Source organism: Entelurus aequoreus, linkage group LG09 (genome assembly GCF_033978785.1).
Source record: "Entelurus aequoreus isolate RoL-2023_Sb linkage group LG09, RoL_Eaeq_v1.1, whole genome shotgun sequence".
Taxonomy (NCBI): Eukaryota; Metazoa; Chordata; class Actinopteri; order Syngnathiformes; family Syngnathidae; genus Entelurus; species Entelurus aequoreus.
Genome location: NC_084739.1, coordinates 21,979,718 through 21,998,337, shown reverse-complemented (window position 1 = coordinate 21,998,337; position 18,620 = coordinate 21,979,718). Strand labels below are relative to the sequence as shown.

Sequence of the window (18,620 nt, the reverse complement as noted above, 5' to 3'; positions counted from 1 at the left end):
AATAATCTCATATATATCATATGCATCGCAATTCGGACATGGGTGATTGTAAAATCGATTAGTAAACATCAAACATTTATTATTGTTTATAAATAAAGTAGCAGACAATTCTAAAATTTGGCTGACTTCAGCGAGCCACCTCACCAAACAATCCGACCAACTTCTTTATTGTAGGGCACTTATTTTCCAGTTTTGCACACCATCCATTTTCTACCGCTTGTCCCTCTCGAGGTAGTGGGGGGGCTTCAGCCTATCCCAGCTGCATTCGGGCGGAAGGTGAGGTACACCCTGGACAAGTTTCCAACTCATCGCAGGGCCAACACAGATAGAAAGACAACATTCACATTTACACACTGGGGACAATTTATTGTTGCCAATCAATTTATCCCCAGGTGCATGTCTTTGGAGATGGGAGGAAGCTGGAGTACATGGAGGGAACCCAGATTGAGAACATGAAAACTCCACACAGAAATTGTATCACATTGGGTTGAGTTTTTTCTTGCCCTGATGTGGGATCTGAGCCGAGGATGTCGTTGTGGCTTGAACATAACGTGTGCATAAACTTTGATTGATTGATTGATGATTCTTATTGTGAGGCACACGCACTAACCCATGTACCACTGAGTTTTGCACACATTTCCATTAATCCAGTAAATGCCATGGAAATTAAATCAACTGTTTTTAAAAGTTGCAAGTGATTTATGCTAATTTAGCGAAACGAAAATAAACATAAAACTTCATTAATATACATAAATAAAAGATGCATCAAAAATTTATTTTTAATCGAATCATAGCTACTGAATCGTGATCTAATAGTGAGGTGCCCTAAGATTTGCACCTCAAGTGCTGACCACTGGGCTAAAAGCCCGAGCTGGCAGCCCAGCAGCCAGCACTATAACACTACGTTACTTATGTATATGAGAGATGTACAACTGTGTAATACAATTAAAGGAGAACTACTCACTACTCAAAACACTACTGTTTGCGTTGGCATCTATTTGTTTATGTACTTTAATTTTAATACACTGTACTGAGTATGTTGTATGCATTTTTCATTTTTTGTTCCATGGTTACCATTTGCAGTCATTGATACCTTTCAGTTGTGGATTAGAAAAAAAGGTAGTTTAGTGCAAAAACAACACTGCATCACAGGTTAGAGGTGATTTATCATAGTCGCCTATTTACAGGTGACCGTCAAAAAAAAGCACATTATGTTGAGGTGAGTTTGTGTTTATTTGGAAAACGCATGCATACAACATGATACATCACAATTTTCAGTTTCTCTATTCAACATGTTCGAAAAGGAGTAGGAAAAAGCAGAGTTTATTTAATCCTACCCCTTTTCCTTTACATAGCAGTTGCTAAAACTTTTGTTCACTTCCTGTTCTCAATTTATTCACAATATACTCCATAAGTATCCATCCATCCATCCATCTTCTTCCGCTTATCCGAGGTCGGGTCGCGGGGGCAGCAGCTTAAGCAGGGAAGCCCAGATTTCCCTCTCCCCAGCCACTTTGTCCAGCTCCTCCCGGGGGATCCCGAGGCGTTCCCAGGCCAGCCGGGAGACATAGTCTTCCCAACGTGTCCTGGGTCTTCCCCGTGGCCTCCTACCGGTCGGACGTGCCCTAAACACCTCCCTAGGGAGGCGTTCGGGTGGCATCCTGACCAGATGCCCGAACCACCTCATCTGGCTCCTCTTGATGTGGAGGAGCAGCGGCTTTACTTTGAGCTCCCCCCGGATGGCAGAGCTTCTCACCCTATCTCTAAGGGAGAGCCCCGCCACCCGGCGGAGGAAACTCATTTCGGCCGCTTGTACCCGTGATCTTGTCCTTTCGGTCATAACCCAAAGCTCATGACCATAGGTGAGGATGGGAACGTAGATCGACCGGTAAATTGAGAGCTTTGCCTTTCGGCTCAGCTCCTTCTTCACCACAACGGATCGATACAGCGTCCGCATTACTGAAGACGCCGCACCGATCCGCCTGTCGATCTCACGATCCACTCTTCCCTCACTCGTGAACAGGACTCCGAGGTACTTGAACTCCTCCACTTGGGGCAGGGTCTCCTCCGCAACCCGGAGATGGCACTCCACCCTTTTCCGGGCGAGAACCATGGATTCGGACTTGGAGGTGCTGATTCTCATCCCAGTCGCTTCACACTCAGCTGCGAACCGATCCAGCGAGAGCTGAAGATCCTGGCCAGATGAAGCCATCAGGACCACATCATCTGCAAAAAGCAGAGACCTAATCCTGCAGCCACCAAACCAGATCCCCTCAACGCCTTGACTGCGCCTAGAAATTCTGTCCATAAAAGTTATGAACAGAATCGGTGACAAAGGGCAGCCTTGGCGGAGTCCAACCCTCACTGGAAACGTGTCCGACATACTGCCGGCAATGCGGACCAAACTCTGGCACTGATCATACAGGGAGCGGGCCGCCACAATCAGACAGTCCGATACCCCATACTCTCTGAGCACTCCCCACAGGACTTCCCGAGGGACACGGTCGAATGCCTTCTCCAAGTCAACAAAACACATGTAGACTGGTTGGGCAAACTCCCATGCACCCTCAAGGACCCTGCCGAGAGTATAGAGCTGGTCCACAGTTCCACGACCAGGACGAAAACCACACTGTTCCTCCTGAATCCGAGGTTCGACTATCCGGCGTAGCCTCCTCTCCAGCACACCTGAATAGACCTTACTGGGAAGGCTGAGGAGTGTGATCCCACGATAGTTAGAACACACCCTCCGGTTCCCCTTCTTAAAGAGAGGAACCACCACCCCGGTCTGCCAATCCAGAGGTACCGCCCCCGATGTCCACGCGATGCTGCAGAGTCTTGTCAACCAAGACAGCCCCACAGCATCCAGAGCCTTAAGGAACTCCGGGCGGATCTCATCCACCCCCGGGGCCTTGCCACAGAGGAGCTTTTTAACTACCTCAGCAACCTCAGCCCCAGAAATAGGAGAGCCCACCACAGATTCCCCAGGCACTGCTTCCTCATAGGAAGACGTGTTGGTGGGATTGAGGAGGTCTTCGAAGTATTCCCTCCACCGATCCACAACATCCGCAGTCGAGGTCAGCAGAACACCATCCTCACCGTACACGGTGTTGATATTGCACTGCTTCCCCTTCCTGAGGCGGCGGATGGTGGTCCAGAATCGCTTCGAAGCCGTCCGGAAGTCGTTTTCCATGGCTTCCCCGAACTCCTCCCATGTCCGTGTTTTTGCCTCCGCGACCGCCGAAGCCGCACACCGCTTGGCCTGTCGGTACCTGTCCGCTGCCTCAGGAGTCCTATGAGCCAAAATAACCCGATAGGACTCCTTCTTCAGCTTGACGGCATCCCTCACCGCCGGTGTCCACCAACGGGTTCTAGGATTACCGCCACGACAGGCACCAACTACCTTGCGGCCACAGCTCCAATCAGCCGCCTCGACAATAGAGGTGCGGAACATGGTCCTTTCGGACTCAATGTCCAGCACCTCCCTCGTGACATGTTCAAAGTTCTTCCGGAGGTGGGAATTGAAACTCTCTCTGACAGGAGACTCTGCCAGACGTTCCCAGCAAACCCTCACAATGCGTTTGGGCCTGCCAGGTCTGTCCGGCATCCTCCCCCACCATCGCAGCCAACTCACCGCCAGGTGGTGATCGGTAGAAAGCTCCGCCCCTCTCTTCACCCGAGTGTCCAAAACATGAGGCCGCAAATCCGACGACACAACTACAAAGTCGATCATGGAACTGCGGCCTAGGGTGTCCTGGTGCCAAGTGCACATATGGACACCCTTATGTTTGAACATGGTGTTCGTTATGGACAATCTGTGACGGGCACAAAAGTCCAATAACAAAACACCGCTCGGGTTCAGATCCGGGCAGCCATTCTTCCCAATCACGCCTCTCCAGGTTTCACTGTCGCTGCCAACATGAGCGTTGAAGTCCCCCAGTAGAACGAGGGAATCACTCTCAAGTACTCCCTCGAGTGAATCCAAAAAGGGTGGGTACTCTGAGCTGCGGTTTGGCGCGTAAGCGCAAACCACAGTCAGGACCCGTTCCCCCACCCGAAAGCGGAGGGAAGCTACCCTCTCGTCCACCGGGTTGAACTCCAACATGCAGGCTCTGAGCCGGGGGGCAACAAGAATTGCCACCCCAGCCCGTCGCCTCTCACTGCCGGCAACGCCAGACTGGAAGAGAGTCCAGCCCCTCTCGAGAGAACTGGTTCCAGAGCCCTTGCTGTGCGTCGAAGTGAGTCCGACTATGTCTAGTCGGAACTTCTCCACCTCGCGCACTAGCTCAGACTCCTTCCCCCCCAGCGAGGTGACGTTCCACGTCCCAAGAGCTAGCTTCTGTAGCCGAGGATCGGACCGCCAAGTGCCCTGCCTTTGGCTGCCGCCCAGCTCACATCGCACCCGACCTCTATGATCCCTGCTATGGGTGGTGAGCCCATTGGCGGGAGAACCCACGTTGCCTCTTCGGGCTGTGCCCGGCCGGGCCCCATGGGGACAGGCCCGGCCACCAGGCGCTCGCCATCGTGCCCCACCTCCGGGCCTGGCTCCAGAGGGGGGCCCCGGTGACCCGCGTCCGGGCGAGGGAAATCTGGGTCCATAGTTTTTATTTCTCATTGAGGTCTTCGAGCTGCTCGAAGACTCCATAAGTAATAACAATAAAAATAAATAAATAAATAATAATGAGTGAAGTAAGTTATATTTCATATGGTGAGATAAGTAAGACTATCTAGAAAATGAATGGATGGATGAAATACATTCAGAATGTTTATCATGGTTCTTCTTCTTTGTACTTTGGTAAATACTTTTAAGTTTGAAGTTTCTTGAAGTGGATTATATTAGTACATTGTTTGATTTACTTGCTTAATTCATTCCATAATTTAATTCCACATACTGATATACTGAAGGTCTTAAGTGTTGTACATGCGTACAAATGTTTTAAATTACATTTTCTCTAAGATTATGTTTCTCCTCTTTTGTTGAGAAGAATTGTTGTATATTCTTGGGTAGCAGATTGTAGTTTGCTTTGTGTATAATTTTAGCTGTTTGCAAAGTCACTATGTCGTGGAATTTTAGTATTTTCGATTCAATAAATAAAGGCTAGCTGAGATAGGCTCCAGCACCCCCTGCAACCCCGAAACGGACAAGCGGTAGAAAATGGATGGATGGATGTTCTCTAATGTAGCATGTTAACTACAGTTGTGGTCAAAAGTTTACATACACTTGTAAAGAACATAATGTCATGGCTGTCTTGAGTTTCCAATAATTTCTACAACTATTATTTTTTTGTGATAGAGTGATTGGAGCACATACTTGTTGGTCACAAAAAACATTCATGAAGTTTGGTTCTTTTGTGAATTTATTATGAGTCTACTGAAAATGTGACCAAATCTACTGGGTCAAAAGTATACATACAGCAATGTTAATATTTGGTTACATGTCGCTTGGCAAGTTTCACTGCAATAAGCCACTTTTGGTAGCCATCCACAAGCTTCTGGTTGTATTTTTGACCACTCCTTTTGACAAAATTGGGGCAGTTCAGCTAAAGCACCTGTTCCATTGGCAGCAAAACAGGCCCAGAGCATAATACTACCACCACCATGCTTGAAGGGCTCACCTTTTCAAACATATTGCTGGGTATTGTGGCCAAACAGCTCAATTTTTGTTTCATCTGACCACAGAACTTTCCTCCAGAAGATTTTATTTTGTCCATGTGATGTCAGACGAAACAAAAATTTAGCAGTTTGGCTACAATACCCAGCAATATGTTTGGAGGCAAAAGGTGAGGCCTTTAATCCCAGGAACACCAATTCCTACCGTCAAGCATGGTGGAGGTAGTATTATGCTCTGGGCCTGTTTTGCTGCCAATGGAACTGGTGCTTTACAGAGAGTAAATGGGACAATGAAAAAGGAGGATTACCTCCAAATTATATAGGACAACCTAAAATCATCAACCCGGAGGTTGGGTCTTGGGCACAGTTGGGTGTTCCAACAGGACAATGACCCCAAACACACATCAAAAGTGGTAAAGGAATGACTAAATCAGGCTAGAATTAAGGTTTTAGAATGGCCTTCTCAAAGTACTGACTTAAATGTGTGGACAATGCTGAAGAAACAAGTCCATGTCAGAAAACCAACCAATTTAGCTGAACTGCACCAATTTTGTCAAGAGGAGTGGTGAAAAATTCAACCAGAAGCTTGTGGATGGCTACCAAAAGTGCCTTATTGCAGTGAAACTTGACAAGGGACATGTAACCCAATAGTAACATTGCTGTATGTATACTTTTGACCCAGCAGATTTGGTCACATTTTCAGTAGACCCATAATAAATTCATAAAAGAACCAAACTTCATGAATGTTTTTTGTGACCAACAAGTGAGTGCTCCAATCACTCTATCACAAAAAAATAAGTGTTGTAGAAATTATTGGAAATTTAAGACAGCCATGACATTATGTTATTTACAACTTTTGACCATGACTGTCTGACAACCAAAAGAATAACTGGCTTCTTTTTTATAGGGTGGCAAAGAGTGTGGTTTTTGATTTTTTTTTGATTGATTGAAACTTTTATTAGTAGATTGCACAGTGTAGTACATATTCCGTACAATTGACCACTAAATGGTAACACCCGAATAAGTTTTTCAACTTGTTTAACTCGGGGTCCACTTAAATTGATTCATGATACAGATATATACTATCATCATAATACAGTCATCACACAAGATAATCATCAGAGTATGTACATTGAATTATTAACAATATTTACAATCCGGGGTGTGGCATGTGGAGGGGGTGGGGGGTGTTAGGTTTGGTTGATATCAACACTTCAGTCATCAACAATTGCATCATCAGAGAAATGGACATTGGAACAGTGTAGGACTGACTTGGTAGGATATGTACAGCAAGTAGTGGACATAGAGAGAGAGACCAGAAAGCATAAGAATAAGTATCTACATTTGATTATTTACAATCCGGGGAGGTAGGATGTGGAAGGGAGGGTGTTAGTTTAGGGTTAAATTTGCCTGGAAATGTTATTTTAGTGCGGTTTTGAAGGAGGTTAGAATGCACAATACTGTTGCTCATGGCCGTAGCAGAGATAAATGAATTTGCTCCTTACATTAGTGATGCACTAAATCAATGAATAATCCACTGAGAAGCAGCGTGACATGGCGGTCATATATGGCAACATTCACTGGAAACTTGTTGACAAATACCCACATAACCAGTATTTGCAGTAACAGCCTGATGTACAAGACGTGACACAGTATTTACAAACACCATTTGGTTTGTGTATTAATGAACTGACTTTTGCATATCAAGTTTTTTTTAAGACCAGTGTAATGGATATCTGCTTTGTAAGGGTATTTTTAAAAATCGTACCCCAAAATAGGTGCATTGAAGGCAACGTTAGTAGTAGCCAAAATAGCTCTGGTCGTTGGGTAAACAAGAGAGCAACATTTAGTTTATATATCAATTAAAGCTAAGACAAAGGCACCTAACTTGACTCCTCTTAAAAAACATTATTGATGGAATGACAACATAAATAACTACGAGCGCGTTATTCGACATTGTTAGTGAAGAGACGTACTGGAGGCTAATAATATTAGCAGTGGCATCCTGCTCCTGCGGGCTACAAGTGTAGAGTCACCCTTGGCTTAATTCGCTAAGGGCCCTCACAATACCAGGTGGGTTTAATAAAGCAGTCTACACAAATGTAATATTAGTTACAAACTGTCACCATTGTGCTGTCAAGCTATCATGAGCAGCCATGCAGAAGCTAACATGCTAACACCAGCTACGTAGAAGCTAGCGACTCACCATTGCGCTGGCAAGCTAACATTAGCTCGCTAACCAACGTTAGCTCCGATTTCAATCCAGATTTCCTCTCGTTTCTCCTATGCTCCCAGGTGCCGACAGAAAAGCCGGACTAGCTCAGTCTACCTTCCGACAAACGATAAGAGGAGAGCCGCACATTGGATGAAAGACTGGCCATTTACGCTGGAGAATGGAGGCAGCCTTGACTTTACGTGAGTGGCTGGCTGTCAGTGGCTGAAAGAGCTCTTAGCGAGCATTAACTGTGCGTTAATGCGCACATATTCTACTGGATTCACACACAAGGGAGGCGCATTTACTTTAGCTTTTCAACAGCGCTTGGAACAGTTTAATTGCAGCTGCATCTACTACGACTATTACTATTACTTACACATTTTATCATGAATTGATTAACGTGTACTCCGACTTAAACAAGTTGAAAAACGTATTCGGGTGTTACCATTTAGTGGTCAATTGTACGGAATATGTACTGTACTGTGCAATCTACTAATAACAGTTTAAATCAATCAGTCAATCAAACTTCTACTAAAATAATAATAATAATAATACAATTTTAACACCTAGAAAAACATTCAGTTGCAATTTTCTTTTGTATGAAATGATATAGGGTGAAATCAAATCAAATCAAATCAAACTTTATTTATAAAGCACTTTTCATACATAAAAGAAATGCAACGCAAAGTGCTTTACAAAGTTAAAAACAATACCCCTGTTTCTAGAGGCTAATCTTTCCTGTGATAAGATGGCAACCAAGGTAATCAAAAAGGTCAACCAACGAACAACATTTCTCTACAGAATCTCCTCTCTGGTCAACAAAAGCACCATGAAGATTCTAGCGCAGCGGTTCTTAACCTTGTTGGAGGTACCGAACCCCACCAGTTTCATAAGCGCATTCACCGAACCCTTCTTTAGTGAAAAATAAAATGTTATTTTTTTTTCAAATTCAAGACAAAGTTATATGTTTTTGGTAACACTTTAGTATGGGGAACATATTCTAAGTAACAAAGACTTAATTTAGAGTTATTTGGATACTAGGGGAACATATTCTAAGTAATAAAGACTTAATATAGAGTTATTTGGTTAGTGTTAGGGTCAGGGTTAGAGGGTTAGGGTTATAACCCTCTAATGCCGAATAAAGCATTAACAAGTACTTAATAATGACTAGTTAAGAGCCTATATGTTACTAATTTGCATGTTAATAAGCAACTAATTAATGGTGAATATGTTCCCCATACTAAAGTGTTACCTTGTTTTTTTTTACTGGTGCATAAAATGAACCGTGCATGAACATCACCTTGTTCAAACAACAAAACCAACACAGTGCATAAACTCACAACAAATTACACACCTGCAAATCAGTCAGCTGTTGCCGTATCCGTAATACGCCGATAAGGAGAAGTTTGTATTTACACGATGAGTCGGGTGTGTTTTGACCTCCGCCGAACCCCTGAGGCCGACTCACCAAACCCCTAGGGTTCGATCGAACCCAGGTTAAGAACCACTGTTCTAGCGGGAACTCTCATTCAACCCTTTTTCGATTACGCATGCACCTCCTGGTACCCCAGCACCTCCAAAATCCCAGAACAAGCTAGTCAGGTTACTTCTAGACCTCCACCCCAGATCACACCTCACTCCTACCCACTTCTCCAAAGTGGCTCAGGGTGGAGGACAGAGTAAAACAACTTGCACTGAGCCTAGTCTATAAAATCCGCTACACCTCCCTGATACCGAAGTACATGTCAAACTACTTCCATAACGTAAATGACCGCCATAAACACAACACCAGGGGGCGCTCCACAAACCAGGTTAAACCCAGATTCCGATCTAACAAAGGTCTTAACTCATTCTCCTTCTATGCCACATCAATATGGAATGCACTCCCAACAGGTGTATAAGAAAGTGCATCTCTATCCTCCTTCAAAACCGCACTAAAAGAACACCTTCAGGCAACTACAACCCTAGACTAACACCCTCCCCCTTCCACCTCCCACCTCCCCGGATTGTAAATAATCAAATGTAAATAATGTAATTGTATTGAATTGTGGACCCTAGGAAGACTAGTGGGTTGTTGAGGCAACCAGCTAATGCGGATCCTTAATAAAAATCAAATCAAATCAGATGATATAATTGTTGATGACTGAAGTGCTGATATCAACCAAACCTAACCCCCCCTCTGATGATTAACTTGTGTGATGACTGTATTATGCTGATAGTATATATTTGTACCATGAATTGATTAACGTGGACCCTGACTTAAACAAGTTGAAAAACGTATTTGGGTGTTACCATTTCAATCAATCAATCAATCAATGTTTATTTATATAGCCCTAAATCACAAGTGTCTCAAAGGGCTGTACAAGCCACAACGACATCCTCGGTACAGAGCCCACATACGGGCAAGGAAAACTCACCCCAGTGGGACGTCAATGTGAATGACTATGAGAAACCTTGGAGAGGACCGCATATGTGGGTAACCCCCCCCCCCCCCCCTCTAGGGGAGACCGAAAGCAATGGATGTCGAGTGGGTCTGACATAATATTGTGAAAGTCCAACACATCAGCGAAAGTCCAGTCCATAGTGGGGCCAGCAGGAACCATCCCGAGCGGAGACGGGTCAGCAGCGTAGAGATGTCCCCATCCGATGGACAGGCTAGTGTGTCAACTGGTCTAAAAAGGGAGTCTATTTAAAGGCTAGCGTGTCAACTGGTCTAAAAAGGGAGTCTATTTAAAGGCTAGAGTATACAAATGAGTTTTAAGATGAGACTTAAATGCTTCTACTGAGGTAGCATCTCTAACTTTTACCGGGAGGGCATTCCATAGTATTGGAGCCCGAATAGAAAACGCTCTATAGCCCGCAGACTTTTTTTGGGCTCTGGGAATCACTAATAAGCCGGAGTTCTTTGAACGCAGATTTCTTGCCGGGACATATGGTACAATACAATCGGCAAGATAGGCAGGAGCTTGACCGTGTAGTATTTTATACGTAAGTAGCATTTAGTGGTTAATTGTACGTAATATGTACTGTACTGTGCAATCTACTAATAAAAGTTTCAATCAATCAATCAAAACCCATGTCGCAATAGGAATTGCTTGTATGTGTGGTGTTCCTACCCGGAGGGTTTAGAGAGACGCACCGGGAGAAGTGTGCTGTATATGTTGAAAGGCAACTTTTGAGTAAATGTTCCCTGTGAGTAGGGTAATGCTCAACTGTCCAGTTTGTATAGTCATTGAAAGACAGAACGAGCTGAAACAACCCATATCCACCATTATCACAGACGTACGCAAACACTAACACACAACATACACATATATGCAACTATACGGACCAATGATTGCATGGCTGAGTACAGAGGAGACATGTGAGTAAACACTATCACAGGAGCCATCTGCACCAGGAGGTCATCAGACCATGGCCACCAGGACGCTGACACAAAAGCGGCCCCACAAGCACGGCCGATAACCCCTGAGGCAGATGGCTCATCTGTGGAAGGTTGGAAAAATAAAAATAATAAAACTTGCAAAATAGTAAGAACCATGTGGAGAGATAAAGAATAAAATACAAGTAAGACATATGAAGATTAATAGAAATTAAAAATATATATATACATATATACAGTAAATAAATAAATATAACAAAAAAAAATCTTGCATAACTAATAGGATAAAAAGTAAAAATGGGTCTGTGATGTACAGTACCTGTGTGAAGTTGGCCCCTCCACCTTTTCCAAATCTCCCCAAACCAGTTCCAATCGTTTGTGCATCGTTTGTGCTGCAACATTTGTTGGTTTAACTCAGGGGTCGGCTACCAAAAACGTTGAAAGAGCCATAATGGACCAAAAATACAAAAAACAAATCTGTCTGGAGCCGCAAAATTAAAAGCCGAATACAGGTCAGTTCAGTTCAGTTTCAGTTTATTTGGAACATGCGTACGATACAACGTAATGCATCACACAATTCCAGTTGTTTCATTACAGCACGTCCGAAAAGGAGTAGGATGAAGCAGAGCTTATTTAATCCTACCCCTTTTCATACCGTAGCAATTTTATCAAATTTCCTTGTTCTCTGTAACAGAACAAATAAATAATATAACATAGTAAGCAAACAAATATTAAATACATACTGTAAATAATCTTTGTCTCTATAGAAAAAAAAAAAAAAAGGAAAAAAACTGTTCAAGATCCATCCATCTATTTTCTACCGCTTATCCCTTTCAGGGGTCGGGGGTGGGGGTGGGGGTGGGGTGGGGGGGGGGGGGGGGCTGGAGCCTACCCATCCATCCATTTTCTACAGCTTGTCCCTTTTTGGGGTCGCGGGGGATGCTGTAGCCTATCTCAGCTGCATTCGGGCGGAAGGCGGGGTACACCCTGGACAAGTCGCCACCTCATCACAGGGCCAACACAGATAGACAGACAACATTCACACTCACATTCACACACTAGGGCCAATTTTGTTTTGCCAATCAACCTATCCCCAGGTGCATGTCTTTAGAGGTGGGAGGAAGCCGGAGTACCCGGAGGGAACCCACGCAGTCACGGGGAGAACATGCAAACTCCACACAGAAAGATCCCGAGCCCGGGATTGAACCCAGGACTACTCAGGACCTTCGTATTGTGAGGCACATGCACTAACCCCTGTTTCACCGTGCTGCCTATATATATATATATATATATATATATATATATATATATATATATATATATATATATATATATATATATATATATATATAAAGGTATATACATATAATGAAGGCAACACATGACTTAAGTGTCTATATTAACTATAATAGCCTACTATCAAAATGACTATGTGTCGCAGGCTAAAGAAAATCTTCGTTGACAGAAATGTTAAAATGTAATATTTACTCTACACATTTTTACAACATTAGAAAACATTAGTAAGTCAGAGGCTACTCAGAAGGTGAGAGAACTCCTGGAAATTACTGGCGTTTAATGGCCAAAAGTATAGATGCGTGTGTCCAATTTAAAGGACACGGCTGTCTTCTTTTAATGGATTTATTACAATCTTTGGCAAGGTAGGTAATGTTTACTGTGGTCTGGAACAACATGGCATACAAACAACTATCAGAAATGCAGCCAATATTATATACAGATAATGTGTCATGAGACGTGCAAATATAAATTATATACAAAGAGGATAAAAGTAAAGGATATTGAATGAGCTTAAATATACCTAAAAATGAGGCACAATGATGCAATATGTACATACAGCTAGCCTAAATAGCATGTTAGCATTGATTAGCTTGCAGTCATGCACTGACCAAATATGCCTGGTTAACACTCCAACAAGTCAATAACATCAACAAAGCACACATTTGTGCATTCACGCACAGCATAAAACTTTTGGTGGACAAAATGAGACATACGTAGAAGGAGTGGAAGATTTTACATGTAAACAAACTGTTGCGTCACAGTCCACACTATGGTGAGTTCAAGAACCGCCCAAATTAGTAGGACAAAACGATGTTCACCAAATACTCTCATCAGTGAAGCATACACACAAACATATTAAATAATGGTCTTTTTAACATTTGGTAAGGTTTGTGTCAAACAAAAAACATACTAAAACAAAAAAAAACATTTTTACCCCATCTATTTCCATTTTCAATACTCCTAGAAAAAATGCTGCAGGGAGCCGCTAGCGCAGCACTAAAGAGCCGCATCCAGCTCAAGAGCAACGGGTTGCTGACCCCCGGTCTAACTCTTATAGTTTTTAATGTTATTAATGTTTTGTGTTTTTATGGTATTTAAGTGTTATTATTCATAACCGACCCTCCAACCATGTCCAAATCTCCCCAAACGTGTTCCAATCATCTGTGCTTGTTTGTGCTGCAAATATTTTTGGTCTAACTGTTATAGTTTTTAAGTCATTAATGTTTTATGGAGCTGGTTACAATTTATGATTTGTTAATAACTTGAAAACTATAATAAATAGTTAGATCACAATTTTTTGCAGCACAAACAAGCACAAAGGAATGGAACACGTTTGTGGAGATTTTAACATAGTTGGGGCTTAGCTATGATAAATAACATGCTAATTATACATTAACACTATAAAACATTGATAACTTGAAAAATGTAACGGCACAAACAGACATTTTTGCAGCACAATAAAGCACAAACAATTGGGACAAGTTTGATGAATTTTTGACATAGTTGCGGCATAGTCATGATAAAGAACATGTTAATTATACATTAACACCATAAAATATTAATAACTTGAAAACAGTAAGGGCACAAAGAAAAATGTTTGCAGCACAAACGATTGCCACACTTGGGGAGATTTGGACCAAGGTGAGGGGTAACTTCACACAGGTGAATCACAAAACATTAATACAGGGGTCAGCAACCCGCGGCTCTTGAGCCGAATGCGGCTCTTTAGCACCGCCCAAAATGGAAAAAGATGGGGGAAAAATATATTTGTTGTTTTAATAATGTTTCTGTAGGAGGACAAACATAATACAACAACCTTCCTAATTGTTAGAAAGCCCACTGTTTAACATGTTTGTGTTTATGCTTGACTGATGACAGTATTTGGCCAGTGCTGTTTTGTCCTACTAATTTTGGCGGTCCTTGAACTCACTGTAGTTGGTTTACGTGTACACCTTTCTCTGTCGCTGCCACAGAAAGATGTTTTAATGCCACTGCTTCTGTGTCTCATTTTGTCCACCAAACGTTTTATGCTGTGCGTGAATGCACAAAGGTGAGCTTTGTTGATGTTATTGACTTGCGTGGAGAGGTAATAATCCATGCTAACCTGCTATTCAGGCTAGCTGTGTGTACATATTGCATCATTATGCCTCGTTTGTAGGTATATTTGAGTCCATTTAATTTCCTTTACTTATGTCCTCTGTGTATTTAATTTATATTTGCATATCTCATGACACATTATCTGTATGTAATATTGGCTGCATTGTGCCATGTTGTTCCAGACCACAGCAAACTTTACCATGTTGTTCCAGACCACAGCAAACGTTACCCAGCTTACAGAGATTGTTTGAGTTTGAGTTTGAGTTTATTTCGAACATGCAATCATACAACATGCAAGCATACAACATGATACATCACAATTTCATTCTAATGTAGTAAATCCATTAGAAGAAGACAGCCTGTCCTTTCCTTTTCCTTGGGCACACACATCTATACCTTTGGCAGTTTTAAGCCAGTAATTTTCAGGAGTTATTTAACCCTGTCAGACACTTACTTAATGTGTTGCCTTCATTATAACACTTACATAAGGCTTTTAACTTTTTGCGGCTCCAGACAGATTAGTTTTTTGTATTTTTGGTCCAATGTGGGTCTTTCAATATGTTGGGTTGACCTTGACTTTGACTAACTAACTGCGATGTGGCCCTTGATGTACAAAAGTTTGACACCCCTGCACTAATATTTAGCACCTACCAATAAAAACCCTAACATTTCCACCTTATTGTTATGTTGTGCATTATGAATGCAAAATTGAATACAGAAGCAAAAAAACAAAAAGTTGTAAAGTTGACACTCACAGCCTTTAGGTAAAGGGACAAGGCCAGACCCATCTAGCAGACTTGGTGTTTTTTCCCTCCTGCATGATGGGAGACTCAATGCACACCCAAGCTCTTGTTGTCTTGTACAGGAAGCAAAGCAGAATAATCATTATTATTTGACCACGTTATGATATGCCAGGAGTCAAAAGGTAAAACAAACAATCTTAATAACCTCAAATTAAGCAGTTAACTCACTGATGTGTTCATGTTTATGTTGCAGAAATATTCTTCTGTACACATTGTGTCACCGATTCTGTTCATAACTTTTATGGACAGAATTTCTAGGCGCAGTCAAGGCGTTGAGGGGATCTGGTTTGGTGGCTGCAGGATTAGGTCTCTGCTTTTTGCAGATGATGTGGTCCTGATGGCTTCATCTGGCCAGGATCTTCAGCTCTCGCTGGATCGGTTCGCAGCTGAGTGTGAAGCGACTGGGATGAGAATCAGCACCTCCAAGTCCGAATCCATGGTTCTCGCCCGGAAAAGGGTGGAGTGCCATCTCCGGGTTGCGGAGGAGACCCTGCCCCAAGTGGAGGAGTTCAAGTACCTCGGAGTCTTGTTCACGAGTGAGGGAAGAGTGGATCGTGAGATCGACAGGCGGATCGGTTCGGCGTCTTCAGTAATGCGGACGCTGTATCGATCCGTTGTGGTGAAGAAGGAGCTGAGCCGGAAGGCAAAGCTCTCAATTTACCGGTCGATCTACGTTCCCATCCTCACCTATGGTCATGACCTTTGGGTTATGACCGAAAGGACAAGATCACGGGTACAAGCGGCCGAAATGAGTTTCCTCCGCCGGGTGGCGGGGCTCTCCCTTAGAGATAGGGTGAGAAGCTCTGCCATCCGGGGGGAGCTCAAAGTAAAGCCGCTGCTCCTCCACATCGAGAGGAGCCAGATGAGGTGGTTCGGGCATCTGGTCAGGATGCCACCCGAACGCCTCCCTAGGGAGGTGTTTAGGGCACGTCCGACCGGTAGGAGGCCACGGGGAAGACCCAGGACACGTTGGGAAGGCCTGGGAACGCCTCGGGATCCCCCGGGAGGAGCTGGACGAAGTGGCTGGGGAGAGGGAAGTCTGGGCTTCCCTGCTTAAGCTGCTGCCCCGCGACCCGACCTCGGATAAGCGGAGGAAGATGGATGGATGGATGGACATTGCGTTGCTGTTTTGTCATCCCACAGTATGTCTCCACGTGAGTCTCTTCTCACAAAGTAAAACATCTCCAAGTGGTGATTCCAAATGGACATATAACAATGTGTGTCACTTGTTTGTGTTTTTGCAGTGTAAGATATGTCACATAATTGTTGTGGATTGTGTGCAATGATGTCATATTTCCTGTGGACCTATACTGTAGCTGCTTATATAAGGCACATGCATGTATATAAGCACACTGCATTAGAGGTTTATGTTACTTCATCTGTACATGCTGCTGCTCTTATCTATATTTTATGATGCATGTTCTGTGTGGGCTTCAGCATGGGCTTTACTCGGTGAATTAAATCCAGCCTAGTGGATATACCATTCTTAATTGGATTTAAAAAAATTTTTAACTTCCTGCCCACATTTGCAGGAGACAAATAGTGGAGCCTACATATTAAAGATGACACTACGAAGAGCAAGATATGGCCTAAATATTTATTCAAGGCAGTTGGTGCAGCTTTACAAACAATGGGCTTTCATTCCCTCCCTCTTTCCACACACACACGTACATACACACACACAGACACACACACACACACGCACACTGTGCCAACGAACGAGTAGCTTTTGTATGCCCACCATGCAGCTGTGAGGTTGTCATCTCTCTTGGGACAGCAGTCTGTGCGTTGAGCTCAAAGTCATGGAGGGCCCATTCCCAGGTGGGTTTAAAAAAAGCTGTAAATAAAACACGGAAAAATATATACCGGTATCTTTTTTTGGTTTTCACAATTGCGGTGTGCAAAAAGCAGCATTTGTAAGAATCACATGGGGGTTTAGTAGAGGCAATGTTACTACTGGCCTTTTTAATTCAAGGCATGATTTACAATATTTCAAGAATCTGTATGCATGTGCATGCAAAATGAGGCCTTCTTTCAGCTGTTCAACTCTAAGATTCCACCGAGAACAATTTGCACAATTAAGCTTCGACGATGAAGCGTGTACATGAAAAATAAACAGCATACACTCTGCCTTCAAATATAAAATATCAACACATAGTTAAAGGGGAACTGCACTTTTTTTTTACATTTTGCCTATCGTTCACAATCCTTATGAGAGACAAGAAAACACTTTTTTTGCATTGTAATTTGTAACAATCGGCTTGTTCCAGGTGGATAGCAATGCAGATCATTCTACTTCTAAATCACTTTTAAAATGCATCCGAAAACCGCCAACAATACTTCATTTACGTTCCATGACCTGTATAATAATCAAGCTGTAGCGACATTGTTATTGTAGGACCGAACATGAAAGAACTCTTTTTGTAGCATAGTAACACATAGGCATGCTAGGGCATTAGCCATAAGCTAGCTACGACAAGAGGCAAGCTAGCTTCTACGTCAGCCCCCAAATTACTTTTGAGTTTGTAATTCACAACACAATGCGATTTGTCACCAATCTGTACTGACTGAAAAACATGAACAATCAGAGTAGTATTATTTCATGTTTTGTTTGTACACAGATAGCTTGACAGCATATGTACTGTAGTTGTAATAACAAGCATAGTGTGCTGCTTGTGTCATGATCAATATTGTAGTGACTCAATCGATGGACTGTTGTTTGTTTGGTTCAGCTGGTCGAGGACTTTTTTTCCGGTTTATTTTGGGTTACCACTCCATTTATATTGGCATAGCTGGGCTCAAAGTTCCACATTTACACCGTGACCAAGTCACGCCAACCTCACTCTCTTGGCTTCTGCTCTGTTCCACCATTCCTTTGTGCTCATCAGCCGTATGTGATACGCTGAGATAATTATTCACGCGTTCGTTGCATCTTGTGTCGATTACTGTAACATATTATTTTCAGGTCTCCTTATGTCTCCCTACGCCTACACTGGCTCACCTGCACTGGCTTCCTGTGCACTTAAGATGCTACTTTAAGGTTTTACTACTTACTTATAAAATACTAAACAGTTTAGCTCCATCTTATCTTGTTGATTGTATTGTACCATATGTCCTGGCCAGAAATCTACATTCTAAGAACTCCGGCTTATTAGTGATTCCCAGCGCCAAAAAAGGTCTACGGGCTTTAGAGCGTTTTCTATTCGGGCTCCAGTACTCT

General features: G+C 43.1%; 2 protein-coding genes across 4 annotated transcripts in view; one reads left to right on the top strand and one right to left on the bottom strand.

Annotated features, from left to right (window-relative positions):
- fam135a (family with sequence similarity 135 member A) overlaps positions 1-8,184 on the bottom strand; it is a 26,918-nt gene extending 18,734 nt beyond the window's left edge. The window contains exon 1 of one of the 2 annotated variants that reach the window (XM_062058317.1): positions 7,814-8,184. The gene's annotated coding sequence lies outside the window, so the exon portion shown is untranslated. The remainder of the gene's footprint in view (positions 1-7,813) is intronic. The other variant, XM_062058316.1, reaches the window with a different exon arrangement.
- Positions 7,373-18,620, top strand: part of LOC133657241 (collagen alpha-1(IX) chain-like) — a 36,326-nt gene continuing 25,078 nt past the window's right edge. For both annotated transcript variants that reach the window (XM_062058319.1, XM_062058318.1), the window contains exons 1-2: positions 7,373-7,680; positions 7,903-8,022. In XM_062058319.1, the coding sequence (XP_061914303.1) occupies positions 7,973-8,022 (50 nt within the window). In that variant the 5' untranslated portion in view covers positions 7,373-7,680; positions 7,903-7,972. The remainder of the gene's footprint in view (positions 7,681-7,902; positions 8,023-18,620) is intronic.